Genomic DNA, 25784 nt, shown 5'->3' with positions numbered 1-25784 from the left:
TTTGACTTTTATTCACGGCCATAAATAGAATACATAACTGGTTCCATTCCAGGTGACTTTTTATTTTAATTTAAAATTAAAATATGAATTTGGGAATTTTGAAACTGATTATTCTAAATATAGTAAATAATAGTATTCTTATGTAGATTTGGATAGACACCGATAATCTTGTTTCCATTATAAGGTAGATGCATATTTGAGGAAGAAACGTGGGTCATCAATTTCTAATCTTTTATTAGGGAACATCAATAGTATGTGTATATGTAGGAATTCTCATTTTATTTTATTTTTAATTTTTTATAATATCTTTTAGAATGCTATAAAAGCACTCACTTTCCATCCTTTGTAATTGTATTCAACCAACTTCTCCTCTTCTATTCTCTTCTCTTCTCGATTTTGAGATTTATATCAACTCTTCAAACGGAGGGAGGGTATAAAGGTAATTCTATATATATTCATCTATTTAGTCTCTATACTTTTAATTGAAGTCGGTTTAAATATACATATTTTTCAGTGAATTTTTTTACCAAAGGTTCCTTGAGTGTATCTAAAACAACTGTTTTTAACATTACTGGGTGTATCTAGAGAGCAAAAGAACTTAAAAAGCTAATATAACAAAGAAATACTTAGATATCCAATGGTTGTCATTCTAGATTTAGAAGATGTTTGTTTGTCAACCAAACGGAGAAAAAAAGATGTTAAATTTCAAAGCTTTGTAACTGCAAACAAGAGAAGAAAAAAATGTAAGGATATTGGCAACTCAGATTTGGTTGTAAATGACAGAGTTTCAGATTTTATATTTTCTAATAAACAAAGAAGGAAAATATATAATGTAGTATATAGTGTGTAGTGGCATTAGATGGGGCGCTATTAATTAACAATTTTTTTGTTAGATATCAAAATGGACATTCCAATCTACTCTTTGTTTTTAGTTTTTGAAGTTAGAGAGAGAGAGAGAGAGAGAGGCGAAAGACGAACAGTGGAAATGCAATTTTAGAGCGAGAGTTGGATTGGATTTGAAATTGAGGAAAGAAGATGGAACCGTTTCCAAATGAAATCGAAATTCAAGTTTTCGATCATCAAACGCCTTGTCCACGCGCCCTATACGTTATTCTTCACCTTTAACCATGTATGATTTTACTTCTCTTCTTTTCAATTCGATTCTCCTTCCTTCAACTTCACACCTCATTCTCTCAATTTCTTCTTCTCTTCTTTGACTCCTTCTCATTTCCTCATTTCCGCATTTCCGCATTCCCGATGCCCATCGCAATTCAGGTTTGCATGCTATTTCTCTCACTTCTCCTATGTACGTTTTTATCAATTGATCCATTTTCCCCTTCCCTTTTGTTCTTAATCAATCTGTGATCTGCTCCTAATCATCTGCGACGTGATATGATCAAATGAAGTATTGTCTGCTAATTCAATTGCTTTACCGACACCATCAAAACCAGGTTATGATCAACTGGAAGGTCTTATAATTGATCTCGCTCCTTAACTTTCGAAATCCACCTAGATGTGGCCACGACACCGTCCGGTTTTGGTGGGACGGTGTTTCTTTTGTATAAAATGGTGCTGTTTGATTAGCTCCCAAGATCTCACTTTATTTTATCGAGAACTTATCATTTTCAGAAAACGGAGTGGGTTTGGAGATGGATCATCTTTAAGAAACAAGTACATGTCAGATTTCCTATACGAATTTTACAGGAAGCTTCATTACTTGACGGTGAAGGGATTTTTTTTATTATTATTTATAAATATTTCGTTGTTCTTTACATTTACTTTGGAACTCTAAATTTGTTATCGACGTTGCCGCTGAAGTTTTGAAAACTGGCTGTGAATGATCTGTTATATTTCTGATGAACCTTGGAGCGCCGAACATTATTTAAGAATCCTGATTCTCTAGAATATAATCTGCTTATGTTTCATTTCTTCTCAAGTATGAATTTACGGAGCTGTTACAAAAGCTACCACTTCCTTTATTTAAGGGGTGGGGGTGGCTTGAAACAGACACAACATCCTGCTATAACATGCTTGGGTTGAATATTCATTCATAAGTAATCTTCTACTTTTTGTCACATCTGGATAGTTCTATATCGTCGGTCACATCTTTGGAAAGTGAGAATCAATGTGAACTCATGATTTGTTTGGTGCAGCATACTTCTTGTCCATAGGCAGTGGACGATTTGTGGCCTGATTTGATGTGAGATGCAGCGATCACGTAGAGCTCTTCTGCAGAGAAGAGCTTTGGAGAAAACTACCGGTGGGAGGAATGGCTTGTATATGTTCTCTCTGTCTTTACTTTTTGTTTTGTGGGGGCTTTTCTTCCTCCTTAGCCTATGGATCAGACAAGGCAACAGCCGTGGAGGTCAGCATCTAACTGAATNCTTTTTTTTTTTTTTTTTTTTTACAATGATCTGAGAATCTACTTTGGAATTCACTGTTATATAACACTTTCATCTCATATGTTGGACGTAACATATGTTTTCTTTATATTTGAGATGTCAGTCACCATTAGGTTTTTCAGTTCGATTGCAAATTGTGTTGCGCAAGATCCAGAAATTGAGTATATTAGACATGATACATTTATTTCATAGTGATTTTGAATCGGATGGCTTCCCCTTGATTTTTTCCTATTGAATGTGAGTCTGCTCTATATGAGTCGTCCATCAATGTTTGGGTTTCTCCTTAGGGGCCGGTATGCTTGTTTATTTTGAAATTGACTTTGCGTTTCTCCTCTAGTCTTTATCTTAGAAGTTCGGGTTTCAAGTATTTGATAGTTTGCAGAGATTTCAATCTAGGCTGGATCTTTTAATTTCCAATTATTTTTTATACTTTCTAGGAGACATGGATCTAATTGTTCTGCTAAACAACAGTAAAGGATATACCTGAATTAACTGATCCTATGTACATTTGTATTGTTTTCTTTAGTTAACAACACGGTCATGTAATTAAATACCAACTTATGCTCGACTTTAATGTTATTTAGATGGCTGCACCGATCCACCAGATAGCATATCAACTTGGAATAAATCCACGAGTGGAAGCTACAAGCATTCTGAAATTATTACTGAAAGCCGTCGGAATAAAAATTGTTCAGTTGCTCTTTTAAAGGATCGGTTCATCGACAGTGCAGAATCTATAGCCTTTGACGATGATATCGTTGCTCGTGAAGAAAATGTAAATCATGACAATTTTGATGAGGATGTACATTTGCTTGCTTTTGGAGAGCAGCCTGATGATAAGAAAAATGGTTTAGGAAGGAGTTTTCAAACTGACTCTCTGAAGGCTGATCGACTGTCTCATGTTTTACCCCTTGGTCTCGAAGTATTCAAAAGCAGAGCATTTATCTCAGAAACCAAAACCAGACCTGGTCAAGTGGAAAGTGCTATACATAGGTTGGAGCCCAGCGGTGCAGAATACAATTATGCAGCAGCTTCAAAGGGGTCGAAGGTATTGGGATTTAACAAGGAAGCCAAGGGAGCCTCAAATATATTAGGAAGGGACACAGATAAGTACCTCAGAAATCCATGTTCTGCTGAGGAAAAATTTGTTACTATGGAACTCTCTGAAGAAACGTTGGTGCGTACAATTAAAATTGCTAATTTTGAGCACCATTCTTCCAATTTGAAGGAATTTGAGCTTCTTGGAAGTTCGGTTTATCCTACAGATGTATGGGTAAAGCTTGGAAACTTTACTGCTGCAAATGCGAAGCAAGCTCAAAGGTTCGTCTTAGAGGAGCCGAAATGGGCGAGATACCTGAAGTTGAGGCTTTTAAGTCATCACGGTTCAGAATTCTACTGCACACTGAGTGTTTTTGAAGTTTATGGACTGGATGCTGTCGAGGAAATGCTGGAGGATTTGGTTTCGGTTCATGATAATACTTTCATATCAACAGGACTTTCTGCTTATGATGAATCGACGGCGAAGGACAACGACGAACATCATAACTACGACGGAGAAATATCCCCTTTAAGGAGTGACGGTGATATTGTTCAGGATTTTGTTAAACATGATTTACCCGATAGGTTTCAAGAACTGCGGCATCATCAAGCAGGCAGGATGCCTGGGGACACTGTTCTCAAGATACTAATGCAGAAAGTTCGCTCATCTGAGTTAAGCTTGTCTCTCTTGGAGCGGTATTTGGAAGAACTAAATTCCAAATATGGAAATATTTTCAGACAGTTCAATGATGAGACCAGAGAGAACGAGCTACTCCTACAGAAGAGCCGAGAAGACATAAGGAATCTCCTCAGAATCCAGGAGAGCGCTGTATGTTAAATTCTTACCTCCATATAATTCTGGGTTATTGTTCAAGCTTTATCTCCATAACCTTTCCGTATAATCTAATCCTACTGTCAAATGTGTTCTTTGCAGGGTAAAGATGTTAGGGATCTCATTTCTTGGAGGTCCTTTATTTCTCTGCAGTTGGATAGCCTTCTCAGAGACAATGCAATCCTCAGGTCAACTCCTCTCTTCACACTCGCACACATTTTATTATTAGTACCAAGTAATCGGGTAGGACTTTTTAAGAAAAGAAAATTAGGGAAAGTTTTCAAGTTCCACACCTCCCGAACCCTCCTCAATTTTCTATCTTAAACTTTCAATTTCAACAACTTGGAACCTAGACTTCAATTAGTTTTGTAATTTCTACTTAATATTCAATTTTTGTTAACTCACCTACAAATTTTAACCAAAAAAAAAAAAAAAAAAAAAAAAAAAAAAAAAAAAAACCCTGCAAAAATCACCGTAGACTTGCCTCATTTTAATAAAACCAAGTTTTGCATAAATTTTAGTTTGATTAATGTATAAATTAACCACTAAACTTCACATTTCTTAGAAGAAACATTTGTATTCTCAATCAATTTTTAAAAAACTATTTTTCTCGAACTACTTTTTTAGTTTTCAAAGCTTTGTTTGGTTTTTGAAAACATAGTTGAAAGTGGATAGCTTATGCATAGAATTAGTGTATATAAGCTTAATTTTTTAAAATTTAAAGGTAACCTAATATTAGTGTGTAGTATGTTGCAGTGCTATAAATGGTGTGAATATGATTATAGACTTAATGATTTTTTCTTGTTTGTAGATCTGAGATTGAGAAGGTTGGGGAGAAACAGATTTCTCTGGAGAATCAAAGCTCTGCAGTGGTTTTTGTATGTATGATTTTTTTATTATTTACTCTGACGAGGCTGTTCTTAGATATGGTGGTTAGTGTTTATACAGGAACAAGTATGGAAAGGAACAGCAAATCTGGTAAATTTCGTATGAATACTTCCTGGATTCTCTTGCTGCTAAGCTGTAGCTTCTTCATTTTTATACTTTTCTAAGAAATGTATCCACACTTTCACATTTTCCCTAGTGAAGGTTAAAAAAAAAAAACATTCAGCACACTACGCTTTTGCAAACTCTGCTGTTTATTACCTCTCTTCACTTAACACCAGATCTGCTTAGCCAGGTTAATTCTATTTAAATACCAAAATTGTTCATAAAAGAATTGAAACAGATTGCAAACCATACTTAAATGACTTCTGTTATTGTCGATCAAGATGGTATAATAGCTATAACCTCGAATTCATGCAAAATAAGAAACATGTGAGATTTGTAACGTGTCTGACCTTTCTGCCTCTTTGTATTATCATCTGGGAGTGATAATTCAAAATTAGTGAGCTGATAAAAACATTGCCTGTTGCTTTATGGAATTAGGTACCAAACATGCACAACTAATCACAATCAGTATATCATCCCTCCAATTGTATAGGTACATTTACCCAAAAGATTAACAGAAAGGGACAATAATCCAAACAGGGGGAAAATGGGCAGAGCATTTAAATTTAAACCATTGAAAAGACTGGTATTTAAATGGAGTATACAATTGTTACAATGCCATCAAAGGAGAGTGCACATTTGAGATGGAATCACTAACGCCACAAGACAAATACATTAGTGTCCGAAAATTGGTGCAAACAATAATAATAATGAAGGAAACAAAATCTCTTATGACATGAATAGGAATGTGAAGAAATATATTGGTAGATTTCAAGGATACTTTTTTGAGTTAAATATCCGAGCGTAGGACAAGGCCAAACTCTGGAGAAGCATATGGAACTTCGATTTCTATGTACACGCCAAACCTTCCTTCCAGGTTCCAAATGTAAATCTATTGTTCGCCCCGGTATTGGTATTGGTATTGGACTCTAGTAGAAAGATATGAATATGAGAAGACTAAGTACCCAAACTCTGGTGTGCATTGGTGTCACCTCACAAAAAAATATTGATGAAGATAAGGAAACTGTCAAAATAGTCTAAACTCAGTGCAGCTAATAGTATTTTGAACCCGAAGATGGCGGTGGGGGTGGAGGCATCCGGTTCGGAGTGCGGCGACTGTTGGAGCTTGAACGTGAGTTCAAATCTCCGTTTTGATCTGGATCACTGTAACGTCGACTGTGACCATTGGATGCAGATCTACTGTAGTTCGCAGGACCATTGGATGCAGCGTCGAAGGCAGATTTCCAGTCTTCACCTGATGGAGCACTCGTTCTCGGACTGCTTTCTGCAAAGATAAACATTTCTATATCTAAGAAATAAAAATCGAGCTCAACGGAATGTAGTCTGTGTAAAGTAAAATTCACGGTAAAGATATATAGGAAAGAGCATAAATACAAGCTAGTAGTAACTGCATACCTGCGCCACTGTCGGACCAGTTGGCTGCAGCAGCCGCTCGGTTGTCATGTACGCTGAGTTGACGTAGCAATTTAGAAAGAAGAGATGATTGTTTTTGGCAGCGCTCTCTTTTATTCTTTACATTGTGGTCCTCGAGAAGTAGCTCCTCTATCCTTGGTGTGCTTTGAGCACTACCGAAGAACAACAAAATTATTTTCTAAGTCATTATTAGGTAGGCATATGAGGTCTGAGAATAGAACTAAAAGATTAACAAATGTCGCCAACAATAAGAAGAATTGGATTCAACCTGATGGAACTATACAACTGATTTAGCATATCTTCCTTGGCTTTCTCAACTTGGCAGAGCACAACTGCCTGCTCAGTTCGATCAATCAACCAGCAAGATATTATATTAAATTAAAATCCATTGCACGGCATAGAGGGGCGTACTGGTAAGCAGAGTAAACTGATTGTACAGAAGCTTACTTTTGGGACATTAGCAGCCAAACTGTTCAAGACAGCTTCAACATAGCCACGTACTTCTTGAGACATCCACCGTAGTTCCTCTTCAGGATCCACAGGTCTTCTACTCATTGTATCCTTCATCAAATGAAATCAAAGTTTCTAAGCAGCTGCTTGCTTTTCTTCCAAATTAACAGTTATATAATATACAATTTAAAAAATGGATTATTGGACAATTAAGAACAAAATGTAATTACATGATGACTCCTCAGAAGTCATTGTCATCCAAAAATTTGCTACAAAGAAACAGATGCAAGTTGGTAACTTACAAGAGAACCCTCTGAAAGACTCTGCCGCATTGGAAGACCACTTTCAGGACCCTTCATCTGTCCTCTGGAAGGTTGAATAAGATTCCTTATCTTATTCATCCATTCAATCTTATCAGCCATACTTTCGGCCTTCAAGACAACAGCGTTGTGTGCTGAAAAGGAAAGAATGAGTTATAACTTGCAAAACTAAACAAGTTAACAGAAGGTTCCACAGCCAATAGCCAAATAACTGGAAAAATTAACAGAGAACAAACCTTTAAGAACAGTTTTATATGCAACCTTGCTCGTGATCTTGAACACGAGACTTTTTCCAGGATCTGGGCCGTTAGCTTTCTTATCCTTTGAACCCTTTGAAGAAGCTTCTTCCTCGTCTGAAGCCTCTTCAACATTACATTCCTGCAAAATTATTTATAACAGAGAAAAAGGCAACTCAAATATAGCTCCATAATCATTCAAAGATCAGCTCCCGCCCAGATATACTATCTGCATGCATTGACTAAATTAAGCATCAGATATGGTTGAAGTNAAAAAAAAAAAAAAAAAAAAAAAAAAAAAAAAAAGAGAAGAAAATCCCATATCATAGGAGAAAAGTTGGCCTTATACGATATAAGCGAAAAAAGCCAAGATCGATTCTTCGTCAAGCTGAATTTAATGTCTTCATTAAAGCAATGGATTTCCACGTATCAGTCATATGAGCATAAGTTCTAAAGAGAGATATTGATGGTTTAATACCAACTAAAAGATTTGGCTTCATTCAAAGCAGATAGCGTTGTTCGTCAAACTTCTCTGAAATTCTGTTAAGTTTTTCCACCATCAGATAATACAACATTTAAATATTCATTATGGTAATAATCACAACATAACCAAGAATTCTACATCGGTAATGCCAACTTGTTAGAGGTGGGCCAATTTGACCCATTAACTTTACGATACAAATAGTATGAGTGAGAGACTAACATTTAGACCAAGATACCAAGCAAAAAGAAAAAAAGAAAAAAGAAAACATATTGAATATAGAAAAATAATTAGAGACCAAAACTCCCGCCCAGCCTCTCTTTCACAGCAAGCATGCATATTTACCTATTGATACAAAATCGTTCAATCCTCAGTTTTTAATTACCCCTATAAATGTGAAATGCATTTGAACACACCAACTAATAACATTAAAACAGAGAAGAAGGAATAGGATAAACATATATGATCAATATTCTTCCAAAAATTTGGCAGATTTGGCTAGAGAAAAATTGAAGTTTTCAAGGGCGTCGGAAAAGATTTTGGGTATGATCAGATTTTAGGTAAATACAATTTTTGTTCTATAAAAGCTGTAACTAGGAGTAACTTTTCTAACTTGGTTAGGTTAACCTTTAACCTTTGCTGATGAATTCCCGGACCTCCCCCCTTCAATTATATTGTTTAATTTAATTAATAAAAGCTATCTCTTATTGAAGTATAAACACGCTTTATATCCTTCAACCTGATTTTCTAAGTCAATTTAAGTAAACTAACCACATCTAGAACTAGAAAAACTTGACAATCTCTATACCAATGATTCTTCATACCTCTAAAGTGATCACACCACGAAAATGTCTCTCCTCTTGCTTCTTAGTGTAACCAAGCTGACATAAGAAAGGAAAATTTGTAAGAACTACTTTTCTAGCACAGATTATATGAAAAAAGGATAGATAATCAGCAACGGTTACACAAAAATATCAGAACATTGCCTTGCAGATAAATCAAAATATTATCACCTAAACATGTGCAGCTACTGCATACTGAGCATTACAACATTGTTATTGGAACTATATAGTGATAAGATTTAACTAGTACTTGCCAATAAAATTCCATAAGCTACTACACGTGGAGTTAATTTTTAAAAAATATAAGCTGACATGATAGACGGAATACTTGATATAGCAACACCAGCCTTATGAGTCAAATTGAAATTATGTGCATATCAAATAGAATGATGGAAAAGAGAAATCTACCATTAACATTTTTTAGCCTTCAGACTTGCACATAATAGCTTATAGAAATTATAGAACAAAAGTACACATACCTTTCCCGTCTTCTCATTTAGAACAAACCATCTTTTACTCCATCCATTTGTTTTAGCGCTTTTCTTTAACAGAAAACCTAAAATATTTGAAAGTTTCAAAGTTAACGGGTGTAGTAATAGTAATCAAAACAGACACCTTCACCAAGAACTAGATTCCAATATTCCAGTTATCCAACAATGTAAACCTTCAACATCTACTCCATTCTTCAGATTTTGAATTCAGCCTTACAATAAAGGTAATGAAGTGTTTAACCAAACAAACAATTTTCTGGCAGAAACTATTCAAATGAGAGGTTAGATAATAAAGGTTTAAAAAAAAAAAAAAAAAAAAGCTTTTTAGGATGGCCTGATGCACGTATTTAAGTGAAGCTCAAATTTTTAGCTTCATATCAAGGAGGCTTGTGCCTCCATAAAAGAGCATAGTTGTCTTTGACCTCATAAAATCACTAGAATAATATCAATTCTCTGCCCCTCCTCCAAAGTTATAAAGCTCCCAATGCAATGTAATATACCATGAGACAGAATTGTCTAGCCCATTACTAAAACCACCAAAAAGTCAACAAAATATTGAAGATATAAAATAAAGAAAAGAACAATTCTGTAAGTGATAAAATAATAATGTTCTGAATGATCTTTAGAGTCTTTACTTCAGAATGTGATAGATGTGACTGAGTTTTGTCTTTAATATTTATATAATCATTACGGTTAGTAATATTTTACCCATACATTTTTGTTATGTTTGCGAGTCTTTCTATGTTTCTAGATTTAAATGGAAGCTTACAACTCAATTCTTCGATAGAGAAAGCCTTGAGACCATTTTTCATTCTTTTAAAATACTGATAAAAAAATCAAACTCAAGCATTAGCTACTTTCATCAATTCCCTAAGACATGAGTCTGGAAGCATATTGGCCTAAATGAGTCTCCAACCACAGCGACAAAATTACAGCTACTAGCATATATTAAGAACTCGAGTGTTCTCCTAATTCGGCTCCTCTTCCAGCCACAAGATTAGACATTTTAATAGCTTAAGCAAATTACAAGTTCTATAAAGTAGAGGCCGTCAATGGCATGAGAGAGCAAACAGAGAGGTCTGCTAACAATGTGCAGAACTGTTAAGTACACATATACATACCGGCGGTTATTTCCCCTTCTGGACCTGCAGTCTTCAAACCAGAAGTTTCCTGTACTTCTTTGTCCTCTTTGCCTGGCTTTTCCTTCATTGATTTCAGGCTTCCACTAGTTTGAGGACTAGAAGCCTGACAAAAGAATATGAGGAAAGAGAAAAGGGGGAAATAAAGAGGAAGATGCTTGTGGTAAGCATAGCGTAGAAAAGTGATAAAAAATCAAATATTAATTTTCTGTAACTCGAATCATAAGAGAAGAAATACCCTGTTTAATATTGCTTGCTCTGCCTCTTGACCTTTCTTTGATGATTTGTATTTCACCTCATCCTCACGACGTTGCCTCTCCATCCTAACTCATGCAACATACAATGCAACAAAATGAGTTATCAATGGTAGGTTTTTAATTATGTAGATTGAGGAAAAATTAGGTCAAGGTTGGTTAGAGTTATTCACTCCTTTAATGTTCAATAATACTAATGTTTATTAATTGAGGAAATTAATATGCAAGCTAAAGAACATATTAAAAGTACCTCCTTTGTACCAATCGAATAAAATGTTGTGGAGGCACAAAAGCTCGCTCCATGTCGACAAGAGCAACTACCATTTTCTTTGCTTCATTCTTAAATCCATCTAATGCAGCACTTGCAATAGCCACGATCTTCAAGAAAGTTGATAATACTTTTCATATATACAGTCTCAAGGCCACAAACAATTGCAGCTTGATCATGCTATACGCGTATACCCTTTTCTCTTCTAGAAAAATAAAGAGCACTATGACATCAGAAACTAGATAAATTTGTTTGTCATACCTCTCTCTTGAAAGGCGGGTATCTTCCAAGACCTGGTGTAGAATTTGCTGCAGAAGAAACTATATCCACTAGAACCCGATGGACCTTTTTCACCAGCCAAGCAAGAATACCGTAAGTAGAAGAATGAACTAAAAGATAAACTACATAAAGATGAACAGATGTCTTTTTACATATTTGGCAAGGTAGATGAAAACAAACTTGTACTCCTTTTTTTTTTTAATAAAAAGTCTGATAAACGGGTGAGCAGTTCAATCCCTAATATAGACAATGAAAGTGCAAAAAAGAGGACAGATACACAAACTTTAACATGCAAATTCTCTTTAATTTTGCACTTGACATGAGAACTGAACTTCGTCTGAAGTGGGAATTTACCTCATCGACACAGAGACGTGATGGTTCTTTTGCAAGTTCTAAAACACCTTTTATTAGAGATCGCAAACCCTTTTCAGGGGATATCAAATATGGTTGATAACCATCAGCTTCTAACACAATCTGTTGCAAAATAATCAAAGAACATAAGTAAAGATTACAAAAAATAAAGATAACTTAAATGCAAAACAAAAAATTCAATGTCGGAAGAACAGAATTGGAGAGAAAAAGAGGCAAACATAAACGTACTCTCTTCACATTGTTAATGTCAAAATGTCTGTCAAGAGGGAGCTGCTTGATTCTGTTTGGAAAGTTTCCCTCAAAACTAGCAACAATTTTCCAACCAGCACCCTAAAATTGGAAATCGTCATGAGGAGCTACTGAAACTCGCTAATCAAAGAAATTGTTGCACCACTTTGATGTATGAACCGAGGATAATCATTCAGACTTCAGTATTATTTTATATTAGAAGAATACGTTTATAGGTTATCACACAAACTAGATGAAAGGATGAAACTATCACAACTATATTGGACTAGAAATGACATTAAGCTGAGGATTTTTTGTTTCTTTCTCTTTTTTGTAGTTAACAAAAGCTCAGGTTGAAAACACAGTCAAACATACCGGAAACAAAAATAAAAAATAAAAAAATAAAAAATTATTAAAATAATGTTTCAATGAATGCTTTAAATAATTTAACCTCAATTTCCATTAAACATTTTAATTTTAGTTTTAATTTTAAACGTAAGGAAAGTCTTACCAGTTCTTACTGCTTATGGAAAATAAAATATACATGAATAGCATTCCGTTATTTAAGAAATAACGAGAGACAGAAAGCTAAGTACTAAATAAAACTAATTTTAATTTCATAATTGAGTTTGAAAGTCTCCATATTTCCATTAAATAAAGTTCATGTGTGAAGGCAACTGATTACATCATGGTGTCCAAATTCATCCAGAACAGAAAGTTTAATATTTTTCCGCCTATTTTCTTGTCCATTAACATGGGCCTTTCGGGACTAAGAAGATTTGTGTCACACGGACACACAAAAGAAGGTTCATATTACCAAATTGTGCTAAGTTGGAGCAGCAACAAGAATTAAATTAGCATGCAGATTGCTAAACTAACCACAAATGGGCCTCCACCAGAGCAATTACAGAGAACTTATTATAAAATTAATATCACTCACCTCACCAGTTGCAATGTGCTGAAGAAACTTATCTTCAAATTCACGGCAGAGTTGCAAGGCTACAGCTCTTGTCCCTTCAGAACTTTCCACCATTTGCTCACCAAATTTCGATAACTCGTCTTGCACAATCTGAGATTTTCCTTGTAACCTAGCATATAGTAAATTAAGAAGTAAATAGAAAGTAGGAATCCAGTTAGTTAACAGAGAAGAACATCAACATCCCTTGTGGAGGAAGATCAAGATATAAATTGTCTTTATTGGTCACTCATCACATTCTTCAACTAAACCCAAGATTACATTGTCAAATTTTAAATTAAATATTATTTTTCACAAAATTAAATTTTGTTCATTTAATAATAAATAAATATAAATAATTATTTTTATTTGTAAAACCCCTCAATCCGTTGATCCGACAAAGTTGAAAGTTACAAAAGGGAATTACAAACAAAGCTACCTTTAGAGATGCAAACCTTACCAAGACCCGAAATTCCTAAACTTCAAAAGATTCCAAGTTGGAGATTGCTCTTTAATATAAAACAGAAAAAATCATTTACATAAAACAGTAATACAAATTCATATGACCTAGTCATGCAACTGGAATTTGATTAAAAAAATATGGATAGGAAAAATTGGATAAAATTTAATGGAAATTTTTTTTACCACATACATAAATGTAACCCACTGCATCTAGAAGCCATGTAAAAATTTGTGGATAAAGAATACATTGATAATGTAGCATTTAAAAGAATGTACCCTGATAATAGGTTTGGAAGTCTGACATTCATACGATTCCGAATTTGATGAGCCAAAGCATCCACCAAAGCAATTCTACCGAGTTTACTCTGAGGGGCTCCAGTCAGTATGGATTTCAGACTTTCGCTCTCGGCCCTCCAGGCAGTTTCCAAAGAATTTTCAGAGCCAACAGAACCAGACTGTGCAGAAGCAATAGAAACAGATTGACCAATCAAAGCAACCCATGGTATATCTGAAGCTTTTGATGGTCCTTGATTTAGTAATAGAGCCTGAACAGCAGCCAGAGATTTCTGATCAGAAGCAGCTTGATCTATTTTGCTAATTATCCCAATAGTTCTAGTTCCTGCAATCAACATGATACATTCATTTTAACAACGAAAGATTTAATGGCAAAGGAGGAGACGTTTCATAATAATGTTGTAAGGATTCGGACACCAAAATAATGTCAGTTGAAGTGCAATTACAAGAAACAAAAAAAACAGTCAAGAAGGAGAAGGATGCATCCAGAAAAAGAGGCCACTAACTCTGATGAAAATGACTACATTCCACAACAAAAGTAAAATCAAAAGTTGCAAGATTTACTGCAGCAACAGGATTAAGAAAAATATAATAATCCCCTCCCTGCCCTCTCCCCTAAGAAGATGCAAAACTGCACATGCATCCTAATTTGCCTAGGTGTTGTAGTTTACCTTCACTGTCATAATCCTTTGCCAGTCTGAGGGCACGAGTTGAAGCAACTTCAACGGCTTGAGAGGCCGGTACAATGACAAGCAAAATGGCATCATTGTGCTCAGCATATTCACTAATCTGTACAAGAAAAAATTATCCGTCACTAAAACCATTTGACCGAAACAGAACAGCAAAATTTAATACAGTGACTCAGGGGCATTTCATTTTAAAATTGCTATACCGCCAATCAAAATATTCAGTCTTCTAAGGATCATGCGTGGTGCATTGCAAGAGTTATTCTACTTATTAATCAATTTATCATGTATCGTTCATTAGATTTTAATGCATAAAATTTTCAACATTAGTTGGATAAGCAGAGCTATCTGTCTTACCACATTTGTCAACTTAACTATACACTATTGTTTACAAATCACCAATTAGCTTTAAATGAGCCTCTCCAGTAATTTCCTTTTGAAGCTTTTGAGGTTAGCATGCCACTTTCCAAGCCCATCTATTTGTTCTGTTTCTTTTTTCATTCTTTGGCAGTTTGCCCTTCAATACACGACTCCCTCTTAGATAGAGAAGTCGCCATCCACTATCTTGCTCACCTTACAAATGAAGGAAAATCTACATCCACGCTATAATAAGTTCGCTAAGAGAATTCTCACCCTCCAATAACATTTGTGGACTCTTTGTCATTTAGTGATTCTCTTTGTTATTTTTTCCTAACACAACAAATAAGTGAGACACGTGCTTGATAACTCCAATCATAAATCATCTGAATTGTTTTTTTATGCAATTTCTAAAAATCAGAGAATCTTGGAAATTTTAATAATTATGTTAAAAGAAAAAATTAAATAAAGAAAATATTGTTAAGATCTACATTTAAAAAATGGTCAAATTATAACAAGTTACAGTAGAAGAAAGGATAATACTACACCCCTAGATACTAATAACAAAATTTATCAAAGAATTCATTCTACGGCTAAATGTACAAACGAAGGAATAAGAGATGGAGAGATTCGATAGATGACAATTCCTTGAATGGTAATTTGTGCTTACCATTGATTCACTCACACTTCGCTGATCAAGCCCAGGTAAATCAATCAATTTCACTGGAGGTGCTGAGAGGAAGAATTGTAAACTCAATTACATAAGGGACACTAAAGCATCAATTATTGGAAGGATGTTTCTTGTACCAATACCTTTATTTCCCTTTGGTTATTTTGTTAAATACATAATGATAAAAAATTTGAGTTGCTAGACACTAAATGACACTTTAATAGTAAAAGAAAAAAAAAAACATTATAAAACCAGGATGCTGCGTTGTGTTTCATAAGATATGTTTCTACCTCTGGATAATGAATATCCAAAGACAATCATTCAAGTCAATTCTCTGAATCAGAAAACTGTTTTCAATTTCTTGAACCAAAGAACTTTAAAGCTACTTCTAAACAGCCTACATTTAAACTCTAGTAGAAACGAGTAGAAGAATCATTATACTGCTTTATTGTCATACATACGCCAGTGTCCATCACAATTCCACCACAGTGGAAGCACTTCTAACTACCACTGATCTTTGTTTCTGCCCAGTACTAAAACACAGCTTATGCGATCACTCACTCTAAAAACACGTGAAACTAGAACCTTGATAAAATTGTCAGCCATTAATCATGGATTCATGAGCTACCTGTACTAGTGCGAAGCTTCAAATAGATTTCATCTCGATTCTTGCCAGAGGAACCTTTACTCAATCTGTCCTGTAGAGAGTGTCGCAAAGCACCTGCATAAATATAGGTAAAATGAGGAAAAAAAACATAAGCAGAGAGATATGGGTTAGTTGAACATTTTATATCCAAAAATATATAAGTAATATTAACAATAACTAAAAAAATTACCGTCAAGTACACTATCAGTTCACAAAATGTTAGACGGTGATTTCCAAAAACATGAAAGAAAAATAAAAAGATTCACAACCAACTGGTGTTAATAACTGAAAGTGCAAGCTCTATTTTTCAAAGAAAAAAATTGAACAGAAAATAATGTCTATAGGAAAGTAAGAAAAGGAAACAATGTAACAATCCAATTTTGTAGAAATACTTATCAAACCATCCATGAAACATAAGCACAAAACTGTAACTCTTGGATAGAAGCAAATAGAGTATCCATTATAGTCACTGACTCGCAGAAACTTGCTGAGACTTATTGTCAATCTGCAACATAATTGATTTGCTGCTCAATGAGCCATCCCTCTGTAAATCAATGCTTATGGGAGCCCTAGTAGCACCATTTTCACCAGTTGGCTGGTACAGAAAAAAAAAAAGGATATAAACTCAGTAAAGTGACGACCTTAATGTTGGCACTTCTGTAGTTGTATATGGAGAAGATTGAATGTAGGTTCTGAGAACATGTGAAATCCAACTTACCAACACAGGATGTCCAATCAAGCTATTTAAAACTGCAGATTTACCAGCTCCCTGGAAAATGGAAAAAAAAAAAAAAAAAAAAAAAAAAGAGAGAGAGAGAAATCAGGACCAATGGTAAGGTGCTACAGTTTTCATGGCAGTGCATAAGCGCTTGAGTAGCAAGATGCAATGAAAACGGCAGCTTATTGCTTTGCTGTCCATTGCCAGATAATTACTCAGAAATTCAATTAAGGAAGTGCTGTATATTCTCCTTCCAATATTCAAAACAACAGAAAATTGTAATAAAATAATAAGTGAAATAAATGTAGGAGCTTATAACACAATAGCCAAAGAACTTTGATAAAGCGAACATTGTATCCAATGCCAACTCAATTTCAAGTGATAGTTGAAACTCCATGTCATTTTATTTCCATATTTATGGGAACTTCTTCATCACTACAACACATTGATCGACTGAGTATTTGCTTTACTCTTCAGGACGTTTCCGAATCTACACTTGAATGCCTTCGACCAGACATGAGACTTAGAGAAGTATGGAATGTGCAGAAAGAAGCACTCCATCGCGAGTGATCTCTAAAATATAAAACTACGAACGACGTTATAGAAGAATTATAAATTATCGAAGCAGAACTAATTTCAACGCTTCTCCAAGTGGTCTAGTAAACTCGACGCGCTAGTGCCATTAAACATATCGACGCTTTTTCAATAGATACATGGATATTACAGAATACGTAGGTCGATATATCAATCCATGGTTTCGATCTCATGGAAACAGATTTGAATGTCCAATGGCCTTGCAATAATGCAGGTGTCCCGATCACGAGGAAGTAGTACATTTCCTCCAATTATAACCAAACGCCAATCTCAATAACTGGAGCCGTACATTTCTAAAAAAAAAATATTATGAGTGAAACTCCCATGATCCAATCCAGATAGGATCCCCACTTCAGGTAAAATTTTCGGGAATTTGATGAAGAATGCATGCGCAAATGGTAAATAGATGCCACAGCTACAGAATGTATTTGGATAACGAATCAGAAGAGATGTGAACTTACCACATTCCCCAGGGCAACGACGTTCAGGAAAGTGGAAGGCCTACGAGAAGAAGCAGCGGAGGTGGAAGTTTCGTCGACGTCCTCATCGGCAAGCAAAGCCGCAGCTTGCCGCATCGAGTCCGACAACTGAGCCAGCTCCTCGATAGCCTCCACCGAATCCATTGAAGGATGAGGAAGGACGGACAGAAGGTGATAATGCAGTTGGATCTAACACAAAGGTGGATCGATTCAATGAAAGCTCCGTGATAAGATAGATCTCTGAGCACGATTCCTCCAGAAAATTAGAAAAACGACGGTATAATCTTTGCTTCTTTCCCTTGGTCGAATGGTTACAAAAACAGGGAAAATCCTACAGACTTCCCTCCCACCTTTCTCCACTATTTTCTAACTCTACAAATAAATTGATCGCGTTTCAGTTTTCCCTCGTTTTTATTATCGTTTTTATTACTATTATTATTATTATTATTATTTGCGTATTTTTCCATGAAATTAGCATAATTTATTTTATTTAGTCCTTAAAAATAATATTCGATTTGTTTCAAGTTTTGCCTTCCTCACCTAAGATGATACTGAAATGATAACCAAAAAATAAAATATTTATCGAAGTTNTTTTTTTTTTTTTTTTTTTTTAGTGATTTTAAAAACTAAAGATCCATAAAAATAACGTCGCTTTTATAAGTTTATAAACCTTATTGTTGGACAATGTCTGAGCTTTTTATGGGGAAGATGCCTGTGTGTTTTTTTTTTTTTTTAATAAGAGTTCAGATTGTTAAAATTATTTATTAAAAAAATTACAAAATTGTACGTACTTAAATTTTAATAATATTTTTAAAAATAATTAAATAATCGAGCTCTTACATTTTATCTTTTTCTAGATTTAATTTTAATGTTAAGCTATAATTTTAATCTATGAATTTTTAGATTTACGTGAATTTCATTTATAAACTTTTGATATATTTATTAAAATGAAAAGGAAAAATAATCACCGTTGGATGCATCTCAGTAATATGCTAACATCACACCGTTCAATGTTCAATGTTGTTATTATTATTGTTTTTTTTTTTCTTTAACATTCTCCCATCTCTGGAGTCCTAGAACCTTTCCGAAAGCGTATGCTTGTTTCCGCAGTCGAAAGGTAACGTTGTTGTCTGCTTCTTTAAGAATCGTGCCATCGGCGACGGCTGCGGCGACGGTGCTCTCTCACCGCCTGTTCTTTCAGTGTCCACCTTGCGGCAGCTAGAACGAGTAAGGATTAAGAAACGATATGTTCAAGAAGGCAGCCGAAGCGAAGTTACACCAGAGATTATCTGGTGCAGACAGGAAGAAGCTGAAGAGGACTGTTAAAGGGAGGTTCCCCGGAGCTTCCGATGCCGATATCGATGTCTTGCTTCCTCCTAAGGTGTTTTTGCAATTCCAATCGATTTTATATCTCCTAATTTGATTATGACAATAGCTCACCTGATTCCTTTGCGACTCTTCTTTTTGTTTTTAGTTGAAATTATCGCCGAATATCACTTGCGTCTAATGCCTCACAGATCAATCTTGCACTCTAATATTCCTATCTACCTGAAAAAAAGTTTCGGTATTAGCATTGCCATAAACCGTGCGTGGGTAGCTACCAAACTAAACATCATTTATTTCTGCATTAAATATTTACTCATTTCGTGGAGGGAGAAGAATTTGTCACTAGATTGCTCAATTTTAAAGAAAATGCAGCAGATTGTGTAGAAGAGTAGAGAGGACCTTTGGGAGTTTAGGGTCTTCTTCTTCTTGGCGTCTTTGTATATATTGTTAAAGCCCTTCTATAGCTATTATGTTTATTCTATCATTTCCAAGTATAGAGTTCTCTTTCTTTCTTTAGTAATTATCATCTCCCCTATATTTCATTCTATCAATCCAAAGTTAATATGTTTTAGGTCGAGTTGTCTGTTGCCAAGTTCCAAAATCGTGTCCACATATATAGTCTAGAAGGAGGCTTTCCTATGTTTTTCGACGTCGATGGGAGAGGAACTGAAGTATTCCCCACAGGTATTTTATCCTTTTATAGAATTTATCTTTTACACCAGAAGATTCTATCGAAAATTTCACCGTCACTACTAATTATTATGAAGATTCTGAAAGCTTTCCTTCACAAAATTTTGGTTATTTTTGGATCTGGATGATATTGATTCGGTCTTCTTGGCTTTAGTGACACACACAATTCTATTGTAGTTTTTGCACTCTGGATGGTACCAGAGTTGTTGCCTGCATTTGTATTGAAGGGGGGTGAGGTCTCTCGCTTTGTAATTGGAGGAGCAGACTTGATGTTCCCTGGTATTCATGTACCTGCTGAAGGGCTGCCTTCATTTTTATCTGGGGAACCATGGGCTGTGAAAGTCCCTGGCAATCCATCTCCTATTGCTGTAAGTTTCACTGAAACTTGATCTCATTCTGCAATTTAACTTTGGCTGTAAAGACAAATTAGAACTCTAGTCAACCTGAAGATCTCATGCAGGTTGGTGTTACCACCATGAGTAGCACTGAAGCATTGAAAGCGGGTTTACGCGGAAAGGCTCTGAGAATTCTACACTACTACAGGGACTCCCTTTGGTGAGATTGATCAGAATGGCATAGGAACAGAGCGATCAATTCTTGATGAATGACACAATTTTCTCTCTTGAATTGATTTTTCAGGGAATCAGTGGAGGGTCATTATGTTCCGAATGCAGGCTTTTTGGAAGATGTCGTATATGGAGATCCTGCTTTGGCATCATCTTCACAAACCGATAACTCTTGTGAAGGTACTGATGAAGCTTCAAATAATGAACAGAATGACATCAACAATAAAGAAGTTGGGGGATCTGTCAATGAAACTACAAGTGATGTTCTTGATGAGCTTGGCACCCCTCTGACAGCACAGGCAGATTCAAGTACTGATAAAATCGTTTCTGGTATGAGTGATTTGAACGTTGTAAATGATATTCCCCCCGAGGAATCAAATGTGCAACATACTCTATCAACTGAAGATGTGGATATGCTTCTGGATAAATGTCTCCTTCAAGCCTTGCATACAACAGTGAAAGACAAAGATTTTCCACTTCCTGGGAGCACTCTATGGTGAGAAATTCTTACCTGTCATTGTTCTGACAGGAGGCTTTTTTTTTTCCTGAAGGCTTAAGTTTTTAAAGACGTTCCTCTTATATTTTTTATATGAAATATTTGTTCCAAACTGACAATTCCTTCATGTTTTACGCGTCATTATAAGTTTGTGCTAAAGGCTAACAGTCCTCTGTCGAACCATACTCCATTGTTATTAGTGTTGGATTCGTATTCTAATTTGCTGAAATAGAAATAGCTTAGTTTTCTACTCTTTTGAATGATTCTTCTTACTAGCTGTTGGTTTTCTAGTATATCTTTAATGAAATCACAGTCTCTTTTTTCAAAATATTTGTGGAAAGAATAACAAATGTTTTGTATTAAACGGAAAGCTGTATTGACATGAAAGTAAGACAGGTAATCATACTTGAAAAGGGGAAACAAAATGATGTAATACAACTCAAGAACCAAATCCATGGAGAGGGGGATAATGGAACACCCCTGAAAACGCCTAATGACTGATACCTAAAGTGAAATCATTAGAGAAGTTCTGGGCTTGAGTGCTTACTATTTTGAATATGAAAACCCATCATTTGATACTCTAGCAAATAATTTTTTTCCATTCACTTTTGGCCCAATGTAGGTCAAATCATGTATTGCCTTGTCGGCCTCCCGGCATGACGCTAGACATCAAGAAATCATCCTACAAGAAATTGTCAAAGTGGTTGCAAGCTAAATCCTCCACTGGACTGGTATGTTTCATGCTACTTCTGTTCAGCTTCTTAGTTTTTAACCGAACTTTTGACTTTATATTGAACTTCAAACTCAGTCAAGATTGGAAAGTAGGAAATCAGGTGTCCCATAGTATATTATGAAGTTTAGTGTAGAATTCAGGTCTATTTAAGATTCTGGGTTCAAACCTTAGTGACCATGTACTTACGAATGCTTCTAAGTATTAATCTTTCATGAGTTTTCTATTGATAAATGTTACAAGGCCAAACTGTGAACAGTTGGAATATATAAGATTAGTGAAGTAGCACGCAAGTTAGTATAGCCAACCACCATCATTGCGAAGAAAATACATATTTCTTGGTTTCCACTCATCATAGAAACAAATATAACTAACCAAATTGGAAGTTGAATACATTATCTAATCCATATTGTTTCATTCTTTAACTAAATCTTGGTTCTTATCTGGGAAAAGCAACAAAAACAAAATGTTTACTTATATCACTCGTTGTGCCTTGAATATATTTTCATTTATTTCAGATTACAGTGAAGGAAGACAAACATAAAAAAGAGACTGTTTTGTACTCTGTTAACCGTAAGCATCCAGACTACACATCCTTTAAACCAGAGAAGCCTCAGGTAGAGAAAATTGATCAGATCGACAATCATGCTCCAAAAGAAAGTTCATCCAATAAAATGCTTGAAGTAACAGAGATATACAAGCCAAGTGTGCATGTCAATCCCATTTTTGTTGCTGTGGGGGCGGACACTAGCAAACTTTACACTGCAGCGGAGGCCTCTGATATTGTCTTTAAATACGTTGAGAAAGAGAAGTTGGACAAACCAACAGAGAAGTTCAAAGTGGTCTTGGATGCAATATTATGTGATGCACTTTTCAAGGGGGCCATTAAAAAAGGAACAACATATCCAACAGAAATTCATAAAAAAGATATAGGCTCAACATTTATCAGCCGGATGCAACCCCATCATGTTGTGACAAGAGGAAGTGAGTCTGTTGTTCGCAAGGGTGCATTAAAAACCATTCAAATAATGACAGAGCGACGTCAAGGAAATAAGAAAGTTACAAGACTTTCTGGATTGGAAACATTCTTGTTGGATGCTGAAGCATTGGCATCAGAACTTCAGAAAAAGTGTGCTTGCAGTACAACGGTGGCAGAGTTGCCTGGTAATATGACCTGTCTACATTTTTATTTTCATATAGTTTATTTGTTAGTGCAAGAGCATTATGCTGTGCTATATCCCAGTTATGTTTTGTTACTCCTGACATTTAAGCAAAAGTTGAATTTTGCATTTGCATGGATATCGGCATTTTTTATTTTGACATTTGGAAATGAATATGTCATGAAATACATGGAGTAGCGAAGTTTATAGGTTTTTCTTCTGTTCCTTGTTTCTATTTTTTTGTTCTCGGGTTTTTGATGGGAAAATCTTTCAAATGATGTTAGGCAATTTTCAATTATTTTGATTCTCCTGTTATATTTTGGATAAACAAATTCAGGTAAAAAAGGGTATGAAGTTTTGGTCCAAGGTGGAGTCATTGATGACTTGGCAAGACATCTGGTTGAACAATATGGGATTCCAAAAAAGTACATTGAGGTACTTGATAAAACAAGGAAATGAGAGGCCAGAGCTGGTTAGTCTTCTATTGTTACTACTAATTTTGATGCCTGTAGTTAATATTAAAGAAAAGTTGGTATTACCTTTTTGTGTTTCCGTAATATTAAGAGCGGCACCTTTCTCTTCCTCCTTTCCATTTGTGAAGTTACTCAAGGAAAATGACCAAATGGGCTCAACTTGATCTCATCACTTGATTGCACCAACACGGCACGATTTCTACACATATCCTACTACCATTTGCTATAACCTGAATCTAATGGTGTTGATTATGTTATGATTTAAAAAATGAGAATGAACAAAACAACGAAGAGGTGGTTATTGTTAAATGAAACAAACCTATAAATAGCTGGTCAAAGAGAGGGTACAAGATGAATTGTGTGTACAAGGTTCGTGTTCGTGCCCGTCTCTTTGAGAAAAGTATGTTAATCATGTATATTCCACATCATACGTATACTGTTAACTTATGTGGGATGTCTATTGATGAAGATTAAGGCAGTCGTTGTTGACACTTGTTTTACTTTCAGGTATATATTTACAGGTAACTTCCCAACCCCGGGCTGCTTATGATATCAAGGAACAATCTGCTAATACCAGCGGCCGCATCATGCAAGTAAAGGCCTGAATCAAAGATATGATAGAAGTTACTGATGATGAGGTATCAAAATTTGATTCATGCAACGAAGCGAATATTCCTCATTTGTGTCTTTAGGCTGGAAAATTGGTTGCAAGTTTCACGGACACTGAGTGTTTTGGTTCATCCTGTTGTGTTTTTGGCCGTGTTAAAGAAAATGTTTTTAGGACAAACCAAACATGTTTTTGCCAAACATTTGAGAGATTTGCTTACACTTATGAGTTCATCATATCCGTTATTCTACTATCTCCAGAAGTGTTATTTCAATGGTCTTGTTATTCTATCCCTTTATGATCCCATGTTAATTTTGATTTATTTTTTCAGGTCTGTCTTTTTTAACAATTTATTCTTTAAATAATTACAATCTTTAGATCCAAAATGTAGATGATAACATGTAAAATGTGAAAATTGATTCGTTGTCCATTCGTTATCTACAATTCGAACAACGCATAACGTCTACTATTCGTTGTATGATGTTACTATTCTTTTTAAGTTGATGTAAAAGTGTTTGTTCTTTTTAAATTGATGTAAAAGTGTTTGTTCATATATCAATTTCGATCCATATATACTAATGGTAAAAAAAATTCATCCAATCTTAATTTCAACTTTCCTATACCTAATGGTACTACTAAAGTATGGTTCTTTTTTTTTTTCCCTTTTTGACCAATATTTCACATTACGGAAAGTAATCCATTAATTAATTAATTAATCCCATTTGCGTAAAAATATTCGATTCCATTCGCGTTGATTAGAAAAATAGGCAACGCATGGATAAAGTTGGGGATGACTACAGCAGAATGATACAAGGCTGTTTAAATAAAAGCCAAACGAAGAAAACGTTTGAGTGAATGAGATTATTTATATTTTATATTATATATTAGTAGGCTCATGAGGCATTGTTTTATAAAACATTGACTAAGCTTGTCACAATGACAAAAGTACCCTCCCCCTTTATCTCCCTCTCTCTGAATTCATCTTCTTATTCCCATCCATCACTTCAAAATATTCAAAGGAAGAAGTGGGCTCCTCCTTTCAATCAACACAAAATATTTATTAAATCATTTTCTCTAAGTTTATTGGATAACATGTTATTTGATGTTATCATTTATTTCACTAAATCACAATTATAGAATTTATTTTTAATTATATTTTTTAAAACTAGGGTATTGTTTCTTTGAATAATTAAGAAAATTTAAGACCACTCCTAGATTACATTGGTTATTACAATTAAGTATACCATCCCAACTAAAATTTTAAATTACAATTTTTGTTTATAAGATTTTTTTTTATTATTTAGAATTAAGTCATAAATCCCAAATCTCCCACTTTCAAACTTTTAATTATAAATTTAAAAGTGTGATAATAAAATGAATTTGTTTGAGACATTTATCTCTTATAAATCCAATAGTAATAAATTTAGGATAATTTCGATCATAAAATTCTAAGTTTCGGTTGAAACTTTTAAAAGTTCAAAAATATTTTTAATAATCCAATCCGGACAAAAGTTGTACTTTATACTTGTTGAACACAACCAATCCATATAAAAGAGATGAAAACGAGAGATAAGTGAATGAATAAAGGTTCACTTTCAAATTGGTTGGAAGTATACCCTTTTTATCCATCTTTATAATTTTGTTTTATGGTATAATCTTTTATATAGAACTTTTTTTTCACCCTTTTGGGACACATTAAAATGTGTTCCAATAATATTTTATAGAAAAATATGTAGAAATATGAGATGATGTGCTGGTGTTTAATGTAGAAAATAATTAAAACTGAAAACTTTAAATATTTTTTTGTATTTCTATAATA

General features: G+C 34.7%; 3 protein-coding genes across 12 annotated transcripts; 2 read left to right on the top strand and 1 right to left on the bottom strand.

Annotated features, from left to right (window-relative positions):
- The first annotated feature begins 366 nt into the window (after positions 1–366).
- LOC111808509 (SUN domain-containing protein 4-like) lies at positions 367–5402 on the top strand. 9 transcript variants are annotated; one of them, XM_023694531.1, is made up of 6 exons: positions 919–1129; positions 1276–1723; positions 2154–2365; positions 2987–4269; positions 4375–4460; positions 5084–5402. In XM_023694531.1, the coding sequence occupies exons 3-6, from the start codon at positions 2206–2208 to the stop codon at positions 5322–5324; spliced, it is 1770 nt and encodes a 589-aa protein (XP_023550299.1). In that variant the 5' UTR covers positions 919–1129; positions 1276–1723; positions 2154–2205; the 3' UTR covers positions 5325–5402. The 9 variants fall into 9 exon arrangements, with proteins under 9 accessions (XP_023550305.1, XP_023550299.1, XP_023550304.1 ...); XM_023694536.1 differs by having other exon boundaries at positions 919–1275; positions 1630–1723; XM_023694534.1 differs by having other exon boundaries at positions 919–1275; positions 1452–1723.
- Positions 5403–5810: 408 nt separating this feature from the next.
- Positions 5811–18295, bottom strand: LOC111808508 (dynamin-2A-like). Its single transcript, XM_023694529.1, has 22 exons — positions 17900–18295; positions 16845–16895; positions 16601–16721; positions 16109–16201; positions 15481–15542; positions 14439–14556; positions 13750–14092; positions 12997–13144; positions 12057–12158; positions 11811–11930; positions 11439–11522; positions 11160–11287; positions 10894–10978; positions 10638–10761; positions 9505–9581; positions 9008–9064; positions 7703–7844; positions 7449–7600; positions 7144–7257; positions 6965–7032; positions 6679–6848; positions 5811–6547 (listed from the first exon to the last, which is right to left on the bottom strand). Exons 1-22 carry the CDS (start codon positions 18059–18061, stop codon positions 6315–6317), a joined length of 2754 nt encoding a protein of 917 aa, XP_023550297.1. The 5' UTR covers positions 18062–18295; the 3' UTR covers positions 5811–6314.
- Positions 18296–18958: 663 nt separating this feature from the next.
- Positions 18959–24258, top strand: LOC111808524 (eukaryotic translation initiation factor 2D). Of its 2 annotated transcripts, none has more exons than XM_023694572.1 (9): positions 18959–19298; positions 19816–19927; positions 20111–20301; positions 20394–20488; positions 20573–20995; positions 21618–21726; positions 22244–22889; positions 23223–23357; positions 23880–24258. In XM_023694572.1, exons 1-8 carry the CDS (start codon positions 19164–19166, stop codon positions 23342–23344), a joined length of 1833 nt encoding a protein of 610 aa, XP_023550340.1. In that variant the 5' UTR covers positions 18959–19163; the 3' UTR covers positions 23345–23357; positions 23880–24258. The 2 variants fall into 2 exon arrangements, with proteins under 2 accessions (XP_023550340.1, XP_023550339.1); XM_023694571.1 differs by having other exon boundaries at positions 23866–24258.
- The last annotated feature ends 1526 nt before the right edge of the window (positions 24259–25784 follow it).

Source organism: Cucurbita pepo, chromosome LG13, assembly GCF_002806865.2.
Source record: "Cucurbita pepo subsp. pepo cultivar mu-cu-16 chromosome LG13, ASM280686v2, whole genome shotgun sequence".
In the NCBI taxonomy this organism is placed as follows: Eukaryota; Viridiplantae; Streptophyta; class Magnoliopsida; order Cucurbitales; family Cucurbitaceae; genus Cucurbita; species Cucurbita pepo.
The sequence above is the reverse complement of the archived record's forward strand: the minus strand, read 5'-3'. Positions and strand labels throughout refer to the sequence as shown.

Bases quoted from the DNA above. Each gene is read 5' to 3' on its own strand.
- LOC111808508 (XM_023694529.1), bottom strand. From the start codon at position 18,061: ATGGATTCGGTGGAGGCTATCGAGGAGCTGGCTCAGTTGTCGGACTCG. The intron at 10,979-11,159 runs GTACTTTTAATA...TGCATGAGTTAG, and splicing joins ATTCGATTGGTACAAAGGAG to GATGGAGAGGCAACGTCGTG. The intron at 9,065-9,504 runs GTATGTGTACTT...TTCTTATGTCAG, and splicing joins TAAATGAGAAGACGGGAAAG to CTTGGTTACACTAAGAAGCA.
- LOC111808509 (XM_023694537.1), top strand. From the start codon at position 2,206: ATGCAGCGATCACGTAGAGCTCTTCTGCAGAGAAGAGCTTTGGAGAAA. The intron at 2,366-2,986 runs GTCAGCATCTAA...AATGTTATTTAG, and splicing joins ACAAGGCAACAGCCGTGGAG to ATGGCTGCACCGATCCACCA. The intron at 4,461-5,083 runs GTCAACTCCTCT...TCTTGTTTGTAG, and splicing joins AGAGACAATGCAATCCTCAG to ATCTGAGATTGAGAAGGTTG.
- LOC111808524 (XM_023694572.1), top strand. From the start codon at position 19,164: ATGTTCAAGAAGGCAGCCGAAGCGAAGTTACACCAGAGATTATCTGGT. The intron at 19,299-19,815 runs GTGTTTTTGCAA...AATATGTTTTAG, and splicing joins ATGTCTTGCTTCCTCCTAAG to GTCGAGTTGTCTGTTGCCAA. The intron at 20,996-21,617 runs GTGAGAAATTCT...GGCCCAATGTAG, and splicing joins CTTCCTGGGAGCACTCTATG to GTCAAATCATGTATTGCCTT.